The sequence below is a fragment of the Austrofundulus limnaeus genome, unplaced genomic scaffold (assembly GCF_001266775.1).
Source record: "Austrofundulus limnaeus strain Quisiro unplaced genomic scaffold, Austrofundulus_limnaeus-1.0 Scaffold300, whole genome shotgun sequence".
Taxonomy (NCBI): Eukaryota; Metazoa; Chordata; class Actinopteri; order Cyprinodontiformes; family Rivulidae; genus Austrofundulus; species Austrofundulus limnaeus.
The window spans coordinates 118,838-131,248 of NW_013952702.1; the positions used below are offsets into that span (position 1 = coordinate 118,838).

A 12,411-nucleotide genomic window follows, 5' to 3' on the forward strand; every position below is an offset into this window, starting at 1 on the left:
GGGTCTGTAGGTCAGTGTGGGTCTGTAGGTCAGTGTGGGTCTGTAGGTCAGTGTGGGTCTGTAGGTCAGTGTGGGTCTGTAGGTCAGTGTGGGTCTGTCAGATTAATGAGTGTTGGTACTGGTACTGTCTGTAAGATCCAGATTTTCACTCACCTGTTTTATTTTTGTCGTCTGCTGCCTTTTCCCTCGTCTTGTCTTCTGCTCTGTGAAGATCTGCACAAACAAACAAACAAACAAACAAAAAAGTAAATATTTGTTTTTCTGTGTCAGCTGAACACAGCGAGGCCCGTCGGGTCATAAAGGTCTGGTTACCTGGGCGGTGGAGCAGCAACCTGCAGGGTAGGGCATACGCAGAAACAGTGTGCTGGTAGACCAAYGCAGACAGACTTCCTGCAAAAACACACAATGAACCATGAACCTGAACCTGTGAACTTCCTGAAAACCCTCAATATGAGTAGATGGGCAGGTGCCTGTCTAACTCCTGAAAACCCTCAGCTAACTGATGAAAATGAGGTGACTGGAAGTAAACCCTGAGYGGGAGGAATGTTGGGAAACCACATCCCACCAACATGATTCTGTTCTCATCATCAGGATCTGGATTCCCGGTCCRTTTGGGTCTTGTAGGACTTTACTCACCAAAGTACGGCTCCTGGGAGGAACCTCTGATCCGAACGCCTTTAGCTGTTGATTCAATCAGGAAGTGTCTGATCCGGTCTGAGTTACTCTCTCCTGTTTACAAACAAAAAGTTATAATTTTAAATTTATTTCCCTGTACTACAGCAGGTCTTCAAGTTCTGCAGAATCCTGTTGATGACTCAGTTGACCAAGGCCAAAGTTAATCACTGCCGTYTAAAAAACACTTTTTTATAAACATTTAGTTTCACTGAGTCACCAGAAATCTTAAAATATTCCTGGAAGTGCAGAGCTATTACTTTAGAACAGGTCTGGATAAATCTAGAATAAACAGTTAAAGATGTGGTAAAATGTAACGTAAAATTTATTAGATCATAAAATGTATTAGATCATAATTACTCAAACACCATTGATCTAATCAGAAGATTTAAARGGAGTTGGATAAGACAGAGAAAACTCAGATGAAGGTTTGGCAAACTATTCAGGTTGAACTTTTGTGCTCAAACAGAAAGAACCAAAGGAAGCCTTTTGTGACAAACTAATAAAAAAACAAAACAACGGTAAACAAGAGGAAAGGTATCAAGTTTCACCTATGAAACAATTCAGCCTCTGAAGTGGTTTCACAACCACTTACACCTTGAAATGTGTGACTATAAACACTACAAGCATCAGCAAGACACTTTTGGTTGAAATACTCAAGTGTAAACAACTGGGTTTGTGTCAGGGTCAAGRTTTACCTGGATATGGAGCAGCAACGGCAGCTGAGGTAGGCGACAGATCCACCTTCATGGCCAAACCAAAACTCCCCCTGTAGGTGGTGCTCTCCCTCACCACAAACGTCCCTGCTTCTTTGTCTTTTATAAGAGCTTCAGCTGAAAAGAAAAGAAACAAAGACCTTCAGATGTTAAAAAGAACAAACCGAAAGACCTTCAGATGGWATAGGACAAAAATAAATACTTTCAGATGGTTTAGAACCAAACAAAAGACCTTTTAGATGGTGTAGAATGAAACAGAAAATGTTTAGATCGAAGACCTTCTGATTGTATAGAACAAAACAGAAGACCTTGAGATTGTATAGAACCAAACAAAAGATCTTTGGATGGTATAGAATCAAACAGAAGACCTTTAGATGGTATAGAATCAAACAGAAGACCTTTGGATCATAAGGAACCAAACAGAAAACTTTCAGATTGTATAAAACCAAACAAAAGACCTTTAGATGGTATAGAAACAAACAGAAGACCTTTAGATGGTATAGAACCAAACAGAAGACCTTTAGATGGTATAAAACCAAACAGAAGACCTTTAGATGGTATAGAACCAAACAGAAGACCTTTAGATGGTTAAACTTTAATTTGTTCCACAGAAGAGCAGCTTTCTTACCTTCTGCTCTGCTGATGTGTGGACGGAACCAGAACTTTGACGTGTCCATGACAAACTTCATTGACGGTATGCTGCCACAGAAACTGCTCTGGTGCCCTGGAGAYGTTTTTTTAGAATGGAACAGAGGGATGTTCTGGATCAGGTCCACCTCTGGTCCTGGACCGTGTAGGTCTGACTCTGGCGCTCCGTTGATGAGCAGTAAGGGAATATCTGTTTGGGAACCGGAGAGCGAAGCAGGACTGCTGCGTGTCCCTGAACTGTGGAGTTCATGAAGATGTCCATGTTTGGTCAGAGACGGCCTGCAGTCAAACATCCGGGTTCTGGATCCCTCGGTGAAGGACCCAGGTGTGCAGGGAGGGATGGATTCTGAGTGGTCGGTGTCTTCTGCAGTCAGGGACAGGTTGCTGTTTCCAGAAGACATRAAAATAGTAAATAAACAGATATATCAGTTTCTTCGTTTGTTTTTCCATTTTTTGTGAATTTTGTCTACATTGTGTTTGTTTAGCACCTGCCCAGGATGTAGCTGGTGTCTGAGCACGTGGACGTGGAGAGGAGCGAGGTGGYGCTGTTCCTGTTGGAGTGGGACGTGCGCAGGGATCCGTGGGAAAGCTCTTGTTTTGGTGAGGGGTTCCTCCTGGGGGCACTTCCACATGGCAGCGGGGGCAGGAAGGACGACGGAGACCCGGAGAACATGGGCAGACCTTTGGAGCTGCTGCCCAGGATCGGGATGGGACTGCTGGGCGCCGCTGATGGCACCACGATGGGTGAGGAGCTGGGCAGACATCCTCTGGGAACCAGGACGCAGCCAGAACCTTCATCAGAAAACAGGGAGCCTGAGGAAAAATATTATAAACTCGTTTAAAATTTAGGATGGAGCGTTCCCTGAAGGAATGCAAACCCAACAAATAAACACGCTTCAGTCCAGAGAAGACGGCAGCTTTTCTGGATAGTTTTTTTTAGATGTGTTGCGCCATAAAATTTGAAATTACGTTTTTTTTAAACAGTAAAATTTCTTAGTTTCAGCATTTGGTCTGTTTAAATGTTACATTGTTAAAATACCTTCCCTTTGTGTTGAGCAGCCACAGCTGCAGCTACTCATCCACATCAGCCCCAGCCTCTTTACTTTGTCTTCACTCACTTTTCAGTCCTGCATTATTAGCTTCCCTTTGAGCTCCTTCGGTCCAGTCCACTTCTAAAATCAGGACCTTTTCAACATTGTGTTTGTAAACTAAGATACTCTTGTCTTGGTCAAATCTAGGAAACAATAATTATTTGTGACTGCAGGGAACATTGTTTGATCTGTTATTATTGTAAATTAATCTAAATTTCAGCTCGAAACCTGCAAAATCTTTTGAGCTATGACCATTTTTGTGTTTGCTACGGTTGATCAAAGGATGTAAAACAGAAATCCCAGGATGTTTTTGTGCGCAGAACAGCTCATTATGTAACCAGAGTTCACCTGAGAAAAAAAACCTTCATATTTGTCCTGAAGGAACACGCAGGAGAAGATCATCTTTTCCTAACTGAATTGTTTTCCAAGGCGTTTTCCTTCTTTTGCAATAACTGCAGTGAAAGGAGTCTGAACTTGTTCCCGGGCCTCAGAATTATGTCTCTATGGGAATAAAAACAGCCTGAGGTCAGTGACTTCAGTCAGACGTGTTGGTTTTAAAATTAAAGTAACATTAATAATGACTAATGTTCTTACAAAGATGGTAAAATCTGCTGAGTTGCTTCAAAGAGAAACACTCAGAAACAGGAAGTAGGTACTCATCAACACATGAATTTCTCTTCTGTTTTTGCCACCCMAGAACGGCGAGGCTTCTGATAAATGTTTTTGAATTTCCTGTAAGCATTTTCACCTCTGTTACACTCAGACAGTTTCAGGCGAGCACCAATCTTTCTACAAACGCAGAGCGGCGGGAAAAGATTTTCTGTGCTTTGTTGCCTTTTGTACAGACTTGATATGTGACTACGGGCTGACAGGGTGTGGTTTCAGTCGAGGCAGAAGTGGTACAATAACCACACAATTAAAAATAATAGATCTATTTCAAAGGGTGTGTGCATTTTTTAAAAGCTGCAGGCGACCTGAAGCTTTTTGAGGTTCAACTCTGCAGCATGGAGAGCTAACTCTGCTGCTACGCTGCATGGCTTTGAAACAAGACAAATCATTAAAACAACTGACTMTCTGGCTATTTCCAAGATACAAGCACAAATAATTAGCACAAAATTCCTAATTTTCATTAAAAAAAACTTTGACAAAAACATTCCTAATTTTCTAAAATGCATGAAAAAAAACATCAGTGGGTCAAACATGGAGCCTTGGAGAGCCCCTAAACTTTCAGTTTGAGACTTTTTGGGTCTCTAAGAGTTAAAAAAAAATGTCACTAACGCATTTTAAATATTTTAGCTCACTTGAAATGTTAAATGTTAATAATTTCAGGGTCACAGGGGTCACTGGTGCCCATATCCACCAGTCACAGTGCGAGGGGCGGGGTACACCCTGGACAGGTCTCCAGTCCATCACAGAGACACACATAGAGACAAACGAGACAAACAACCATTCACTCTCTCACTCACACCTAGGGACAATTTAGAGTTATCAATTAACCTAACAGTCATGTTTATGGTCTGTGGGAGGAAGCTGGAGTACCGGAGAAAACCCACGCATGCACGGAGAGAACATGCAAACTCTACCCAGAAAGGTCCCCAGGCTGGGATTTGAACCGGCGACCTTCTTGCTGAGAGGCATCAGCTCTACCAACTGAGCCTTTGTTGTTGGAGCTCAGCTCTTGTTATGACATCATCATCCTGAGACAAAAGAAACACTAATGATGCTAACTCTCCTAATTATGCTAATGCTGCTAATGATGCTAATGTAACTAAAGATGAAATTTAAAATCTAAATTCAAAATGTGTTCATTGAAAACAAAAAGGATGGTACCTGTGGTCCGGCAGGTTGGAAACGTGGCAGCATTAGCAGAGTTAACAGCATTATCATATTTAGCAACGTTAGAAGAGTTAGCAGCATTAGAAGAGTTAGCAGCATTAGAAGAGTTAGCAGCGTTAGAAGAGTTAKCAGCATTAGAAGAGTTAGCARCATTAGAAGAGTTAGCAACATTAGCAGAGTTAGCAGTGTTATCATATTTAGCAGCGTTAGCAGAGTTAGGGGTTGCTTTTGTTCATAGGATGAGGATGTCATAAGAAGAGCTGAGAACCAACAGCAAAGGCTGTGTTCTATTTCGAAGTTTACATTTAGATTTACAATTTAATATTTAGAAGTAACTTTAAATTTAAAATTAAATTGTTAAATAATAAAAATGATCAAAATATGAGAACACTGAGCTAAATAACAGTAAGATGTTAGTGTATCTGTAAGTGAGCTAAATAATGAAAATGTGTTAGTGACATTAGTAACTTTTTATTTTACATCTGTAAAATAATGTGTAAATATATGTACATATTATGTAATATGTAAATAATATGTAAATCTATTATTGTAGATTTAAACATTTGTTCTTTGAATAATTTCCTACAAGTTTTATCATTATAGTTATTTTCTGTTAATTTTATGAACGTTTGACATTTTATTTATTTCTTTAAAGTTAATTTCTCTTCACAGATTCCAAAGGTGTAAAACAGCACATGATTCCTGTTGTTCCTTTACCTGCTGGGGGGCTTTTGCAGGACGGGCTTCTGCTGACTGGGACCGGTTCAAACGTGGGGTCCAGTTCTATCATGAGCTGGTTGAGGTTTTCCAGGGTCATGTCCAGGTCGGGGTCTTCCAGGTGACAGCTGGGCTGGTGAGTGACCAAGTCCTGGACCGAGTCCAGACAGACGGTTTGTCCCACTCTCAGGACATGAGTGGGTCTGACGTGGGCCATGCCTCCAGCTGCAGGCATCATGGTAGGGGGGCCGGATTCTTCTGGACCACAGACACAAAGGAGACGTTAGACCCATCATTTAGTCAGGTTTGATTTCTTCTTCTGGTCTCTGTTAGACTTTAGGACCGTAGACCAGCAGCAATCTGGTAATTTAACTGTTAATCTGTTAATCTAACTTAATCTGTTAATCTAACAATCTGTTAATCTGACTGTTAATCTGATAATTTAACTGTTAATCTGTTGATCTAACTTAATTTGTTAATCTAACTTAATCTGTTAATTTAACTGTTAATCTAACTGTTAATCTGACTGTTAATCTGTTAATATGTTAATCTAACTGTTAATCTGACTGTTAATCTGTTGATCTAACTGGACGTTAGATCAGTTTTTGAACCTTTGACCTAAAGTTTGGACTCTGAGTGAAGCAACCTTCGGCTGATATCAGCCGAGGCTGAGCAACAGCAGGGAGGGTCTCGTCAGGCGGGGCGTGGAGCCCCTGAGTCATGAAGGTGACTGMTCGTTGCCATGGTTACGGCTGTGTTTCCCTTGCAACAATCAGAACTTTACAGAAGATTAAAGCTAAAAGACCAACTTTACTGCATGAAGCAGAAACTAAAGACATTTAAATTTATGTTTAATTAAAACMAACTTTTGTCTTTTAAGAACTGAGAAAGAAGTTGTGTTCATGAACTCTGAGCTCCTGACATGTTTCTTTTCTCTATTATTTTTACTCTCATACAGAACTTTAATCCACTGCTTTTTGCTTTCATGAATATGAATAAACTTAAAGGATCTCAGATTAAAAGAAGTTTTCTTACCTTTAATCCCTGAGCTCAGGCTCCTGGTTCTTCCTGCTTCAGTTCTCTCCTGTTGCAGCTTTTATTAATCAAACCCCAGCCCTGTTTCCTGTCAGCCAATCAGCTGCCAGGATCAGAAAGGTCTGCCTCCAAGATAATTATAGCSTATTACCAGATTATAATCTGTAGCTGGAGGCTCCTTCTGCAGGAGCACCAGGGCTTTCTTAGAAAGATTCAACAACAGTTTCTAAAATTAACTAAACTTTCGTTTTTTTCTCAGAACTAAAAATGAATTAGAATAAATTAAAAATCACAGTTTTTCCATTGAGCAAAAATGTTCATATTTATCTGTTATATATAGGTCACATCAGAAGATCAGACAAACATCAAAATAAATCATCAAAACTCTAGATAAAGGCTCAAATATAAAAAGGTCTCTACAAGTAAAAGTTACAGTGGCAAAATGGTAGCTAAAAAAATAACAGTARCATCAGAAAGTTTTCTGAAGCAGATCTGATCTTATTTTCAATAAAATGATTAAAAACCTTAAATCAGTGTTCAGAGAATAAACAACAAAATATATTCTAGAACCAATCGAATGTATTTCAACTTAAATCAAATGTGTTTCAATTCAGTTCAGTTTCAGTTTCCATCAAATGTGTTTCAGGTTTTAAAAATATGTTCTAAGTTCCCTCAAATCTGTCCCAAGTCTCATAAATGTGTTCCAAGTTCCCTCAAATCTGTCCCAAGTCTCATAAATGTGTTCCAAGTTCCCTCAAATCTGCCCCAAGTCTCATGTGTTCCAAGTTCCCTCAAATCTGCCCCAAGTCTCATAAATGTGTTCCAAGTTCCCTCAAATATATTCCAGTGCTCGTAAATGTGTTCCAAGTTCCCTCAAATCTGCCCCAAGTCTCATAAATGTGTTCCAAGTTCCCTCAAACCTGTCCCAAGTCTCATAAATGTGTTCCAGGTTCCCTCAAATCTGCCCCAAGTCTCATAAATGTGTTCCAAGTTCCCTCTAATCTGTCCCAAGACTCACAAATGTGTTCCAAGTTCCTTAAACATGTTCAATGTTCCCTCAAATGTGTTTAAATCCCACCAAATTTGTTGTAAATTGCACGTGTTCTGCTTCAAATCATGTTTTATTTCCATTAAGTAAGTCAAGTTGCTTCAAATGTTTTAGGTTTAAAAAATCTGTTCTAAATTTAAAAAAAGGGTTCTAAATTTTATTAAATCTGTTTTAAGTCCAGCTGGTTGGACTTGTCATTATTTTCCCACAAATGTTATTCTGACCCAGCAGACGGAAACGTTCGACCTGASATTAAGAAGTTACATTTTCCAAATCTCTGTGAAATCTGAAACTTCTGAGTAAAGTTTAGAACAAAACCTCTCAGAAGCAGGCAGACCTGAACCAGTTTTTATGAGAAGACAGAGGACTTCCTGTCAGAGCGAGCGTCAGCAGGTAAATATTTGAGTCTGGTTGGAAATCGGTCTGTGGAGGTACAACCAGCCCATACAAGGAGGTGGGACTTTCTGCTCTGACACACCTGAGAGCAGCTGAGGTGAGTCAGTTCAGGCTGAACAGCAGAACCAGGACCAGGATCAGATGAGGGGTCAGAGAGGACAGGAAAGAAGTGGTCCTGACAGAACATTRTACCTGAAACGTCAGCAGGAAGCTGAAGCTCAGGTTTGGTTTGTGGTGCAAAAACAGTGAATTAACCAGACAGAAATGTTTGTTTATTCTGACTTTATTGTATTTTTATAAGTTTGAATGATTTACTGTGTGACACTAAAAACATTTACAGTCACGTACACTGTGGTAAAAACTTAAAAAATAAATCTGAAGGGTAAAAAATAACTGAGAAGATGGTATAAAACACAAAATATTTCTTCAGGTATTTACAGGTGACGCTCCGGCCCTTAAAGGTCGGCCATGTCTTTGGGTGAGGTGACGGCACCTTTGGGAGAGAAGGTGGTGGTGGTTTCTGTGTCCAGCCCCGCGGAGCTCCGCCTCCTGAAGGTGTACCTGTAGAACCTCTCCTGACTCAAGCAGCCGCTGTCCTTCAGCAGCTTCAGCAGGTCGTGGCGGAACTTCACGCCGATGAAGGCGTAGACGAAGGGGTTCAGGCAGCACCTCAGGAAGGCCACGCACTGCGTGACGTCGGTGGCGAACAGCAGCTTGTTCTCGTAGGCGCAGATCTTGGTCCCTCCATTTCCCGTGTCCACCGTGGTCCAGAAGAGGACCACGTTGTAAGGCACCTGGGACACCAGGAAGACGGCCACCACGGCCAGGATGACCTTGATGGCCTTGTTGCGTTCGAAGCTGCGAGCCTGGCAGAGCGTCCGGACGATGCTGCTGTAGCAGACGCTCATGACCAGGAGAGGGAGGAGGAAGGCGAGGACGATCTGGCTGGACTGGAGGCTGACGCGCAGCCGGTCCGTGCTGCTGGAGAACGGCGAGCAGGTGTTGTTGTTGATGTTGGTGTAGACCATCTCCGGGATGGAGAAGACCATGGCCAGGACCCAGATGGCGGCCGACGACACCTTGCTGAAGAGGACGGCCTGCGAGCGGTGGCGGTGAGCGGAGACGGCCTTGGAGATGGCGAAGTAGCGGTCGATGCTGATGAAGCAGAGCAGGAACATGCTGCTGTAGAAGCTCACCTTGTAGACGGCGTGCATGGCCTTGCACACGGCCAGGCCCAGAACCCACTCCGACAGCGAGTTGGACGCCCAGAAGGGGAGCGACAGGGCGAAGAGCAGGTCGGCGAATGACAGGTTGAGCAGGTACACGTCCGTCATGTTCCTCAGACGCTTGAAGTAGAAGACGGTGAGGATGACCAGCAGGTTCCCGGCCAGCCCCAGCAGGCAGATGATGCTGTAGAAGATCGGGACGAACCAGAGACGGAAGTGTCGGTTCGATTCCTTCTCACAAACTGTCGGAAAATCGTCGTAGTAATCAGTGGGAACTGTTCCTTCGTCCAAATTGGTGGTGTTCCCTTCATCTTCAGACAAGCAGGACTGTAAACAAAGATAAACAAGAAAAGGTCAACAAAGGAGGAGGAGCCTGTTTTTGTTTCTTTAAGGTGCAGCGACACCATCGGCTTCCTCAGACTACGACTGCTGTTACTGAACCAAGCTAAAATTATTTACCTCAGGGACGTTTCAACACCTAAACCACAACCCAGAACAGAATCCTGGTCGGTCTTTGGTGGTCCGGCACCGTCATCTTTAAACTGCTCCCTCCAACTTCCCTTTAAACTTTAAATAGGATTTGATTCTTCCACACCTGCCTCTGCAGCCTCTGAACTTCTCAACTCAGATTGTAAATTTGTCGGTCCTTGTTTTGCAAGTTTTTTTTTTTCTTTGGTCAAGCACTTTATTTGTGACCATTTTTTATTTTTTTGTGACCATTTTTATTTTTTTGTGACCATTTTTCTACCTCGTCTTTAACAATCACTGGTTTTTGCATCTGAGAAATGATGGACCAAAATGTTAGACGGACCAAGACCATGAAGACACTCAGGTTTTCCTCTGTTTTTTTTATTCTCGTTTGTTTCACCAAATGATGGTTTCAATTAAAAGAAGCAATTTCCAAAATTACATTTATTTTTACACTGCAGGACAAGAAAACTGAAAAAAACCACCAAGTAGGATGAATATTTTATGCTTACGTTTGATTTATATTTGTGATTTTCCTCACCTTGAAATGGACGATCCAGATCATCAGAGTCGGCAGCAGGTTCTGGAGACCTGAAACACACCCAGAGTTTTATTACAGGTGAAAGAAAGAAACACTCAGGTTTTAACCTTAAAAAGTCTTATTTTACTCAGATTTCCTAAATCAACTTTGCAGATTTGTTTCTGTGTACTGTAAATACATGTGTATTTTGGGCAGTATTTTACTGTAATTACAGCAGCAAAGCAGTAAAATGTGTATATATTACTGTGAACCACAGTAAACAGTTTGTGTACCATCAAGTCCTCTCTACTCTGAATTAGTTTACAGTAAAAAAGTGTAAAATATGTTAAAAAGGGATTTTTCTTCAAGAAATTAAACTAAAAAACAACAAGGAATAAATTTATCCACAACGAAACGCAACAAAAACATCACATTTCAGTTTAAGTTATAGTTTAGTCTACAAATAATTATAGTAATGTATAGTAAAGTAAACAACTGTGATAGTCTGTAATACTCTACAATAACAAACAGTAATGGGACTGTAAATAAAGTAATTATATTGTAATGTAAAATATAGTGGTTGTACTGTAAGTACAGCAACGATACTCTAAAGTAAAATACAGCAATATTACTGTAAAAAAGTAACTATACTCTATGAAATACTGTAATGGTACTGTAAAACATAACAATACTCTACAGTAATAAACAGTAATGGTACTGTAAAGCAATATACAGCAATATTACTGTAAAAAAGTAACAATACTCTACAATAAAATACAGTAATTGTACTGTAAATGAAGTAATAATACTCTAAAGTAAATTGTAGTAATGTTACTGAGAAGAAATATACAGTAAGTATATTGTAAAGTAAAATCCAGCAATAGAATGTAACGTAAAAAACAGTAATTGCACTGTAAAAAGTAATGATACTCTAAAGTACAATACAGTAGTCATACTGTAAAAAAGTAATGATACTGTAAAATGAAATGCAGTTACTGTAATGAAAAACCAAAACTACCAGTGTAAAATACAAAAATGATGGTTTTAGCTGTAGTTAAACTTCCTCTTCACAGGCCTGTCAGATTTTTGGTGGTACTGGTGTTACTTCCTGTCCAACAAATGGTTTAAGTCATTGAAAAAGTACTAACTGTATTTCTTTATGAAGGGCTTGAAGTGGTCATCAGAGTTACTGACAAACTGTTTTTACAGCAAACTTCTGACTGTGGATTTACTCAGATTTAATGTCGGCTGCTTCCAAACACGTAAAAATCTTTTTACTGTTTTTGACAGGAGTTTGTTGGAGACAGCAGCAGGTAGAGGTAGTGTTTTTAAAAACAAATATCTGACTTCACTGTCAAGTCCAAATATAGTTCTTTGATCATTTCTCTGCTTTTTTCTAACAAATGTAAAAAAGTTTGTGTAAAATTTGTTATTCGGTCACACAACACATCAAATGAAAGAACTGCAACAAATAAAGTCTGCACTAAACCAGAGCGTGTTTTRTTTGGGTTTTCTGCTTTAATTCACCACAGAAGCTTAAAGCTCAGATCAGACTCACCTCCAGCAGCCGTCATGTTGGTTCTGGACGAGAAGCCTCAGAACTCTGAGYGTCTGGGTTTGATGGTGGTTTCCCTTCCTCAGGAAGAAAAAAATAATAATCTCTCGGAAAGTTTTTTTCTTCTCCTCCTCTGCCCTCAAATCTCATGTGAGAAGCTGACAAACCACAAACTATAGCTGTTTTCCTGCAGAGTAACACAACGTGGAAACAACACAACGTGTAAACAACGTGTAAACTACACAACATGTAAACAACGTGTAAACACAACATGTAAACAACACAACGTGTAAACAACGTGTAAACTACACAACATGTAAACAACGTGTAAACACAACATGTAAACAACACAACGTGTAAACTACACAACGTGTAAACAACACAACATGTAAACAACGTGTAAACAACACAACATGTAAACAACACGTGTAAACAATACAACGTGTAAACACAACATGTAAACAACGTGTAAACAACACAACA

At 40.4% G+C, this 12,411-nt stretch overlaps 2 protein-coding genes across 2 annotated transcripts in view; both read right to left on the bottom strand.

The window, feature by feature from the left end:
• LOC106526936 (tensin-4) overlaps positions 1-6,730 on the bottom strand; it is a gene marked incomplete in the record, with an annotated part of 15,822 nt that extends 9,092 nt beyond the window's left edge. The window contains 8 exon segments of the mRNA XM_014021669.1: positions 154-213; positions 313-390; positions 637-729; positions 1,371-1,505; positions 2,017-2,420; positions 2,525-2,849; positions 5,681-5,938; positions 6,716-6,730. Of these exon segments, the coding sequence (XP_013877123.1) occupies positions 154-213; positions 313-390; positions 637-729; positions 1,371-1,505; positions 2,017-2,420; positions 2,525-2,849; positions 5,681-5,918 (1,333 nt within the window).
• A 1,848-nt stretch (positions 6,731-8,578) lies between these two features.
• The window catches only part of ccr7 (chemokine (C-C motif) receptor 7), a 5,719-nt gene continuing 1,886 nt past the window's right edge, over positions 8,579-12,411 (bottom strand). Inside the window, exons 5-6 of the mRNA XM_014021625.1 lie at positions 10,395-10,444; positions 8,579-9,712 (exon numbers count right to left, since the gene is read on the bottom strand). Of these exons, the coding sequence (XP_013877079.1) occupies positions 8,615-9,712; positions 10,395-10,444 (1,148 nt within the window). The 3' untranslated portion in view covers positions 8,579-8,614. The remainder of the gene's footprint in view (positions 9,713-10,394; positions 10,445-12,411) is intronic.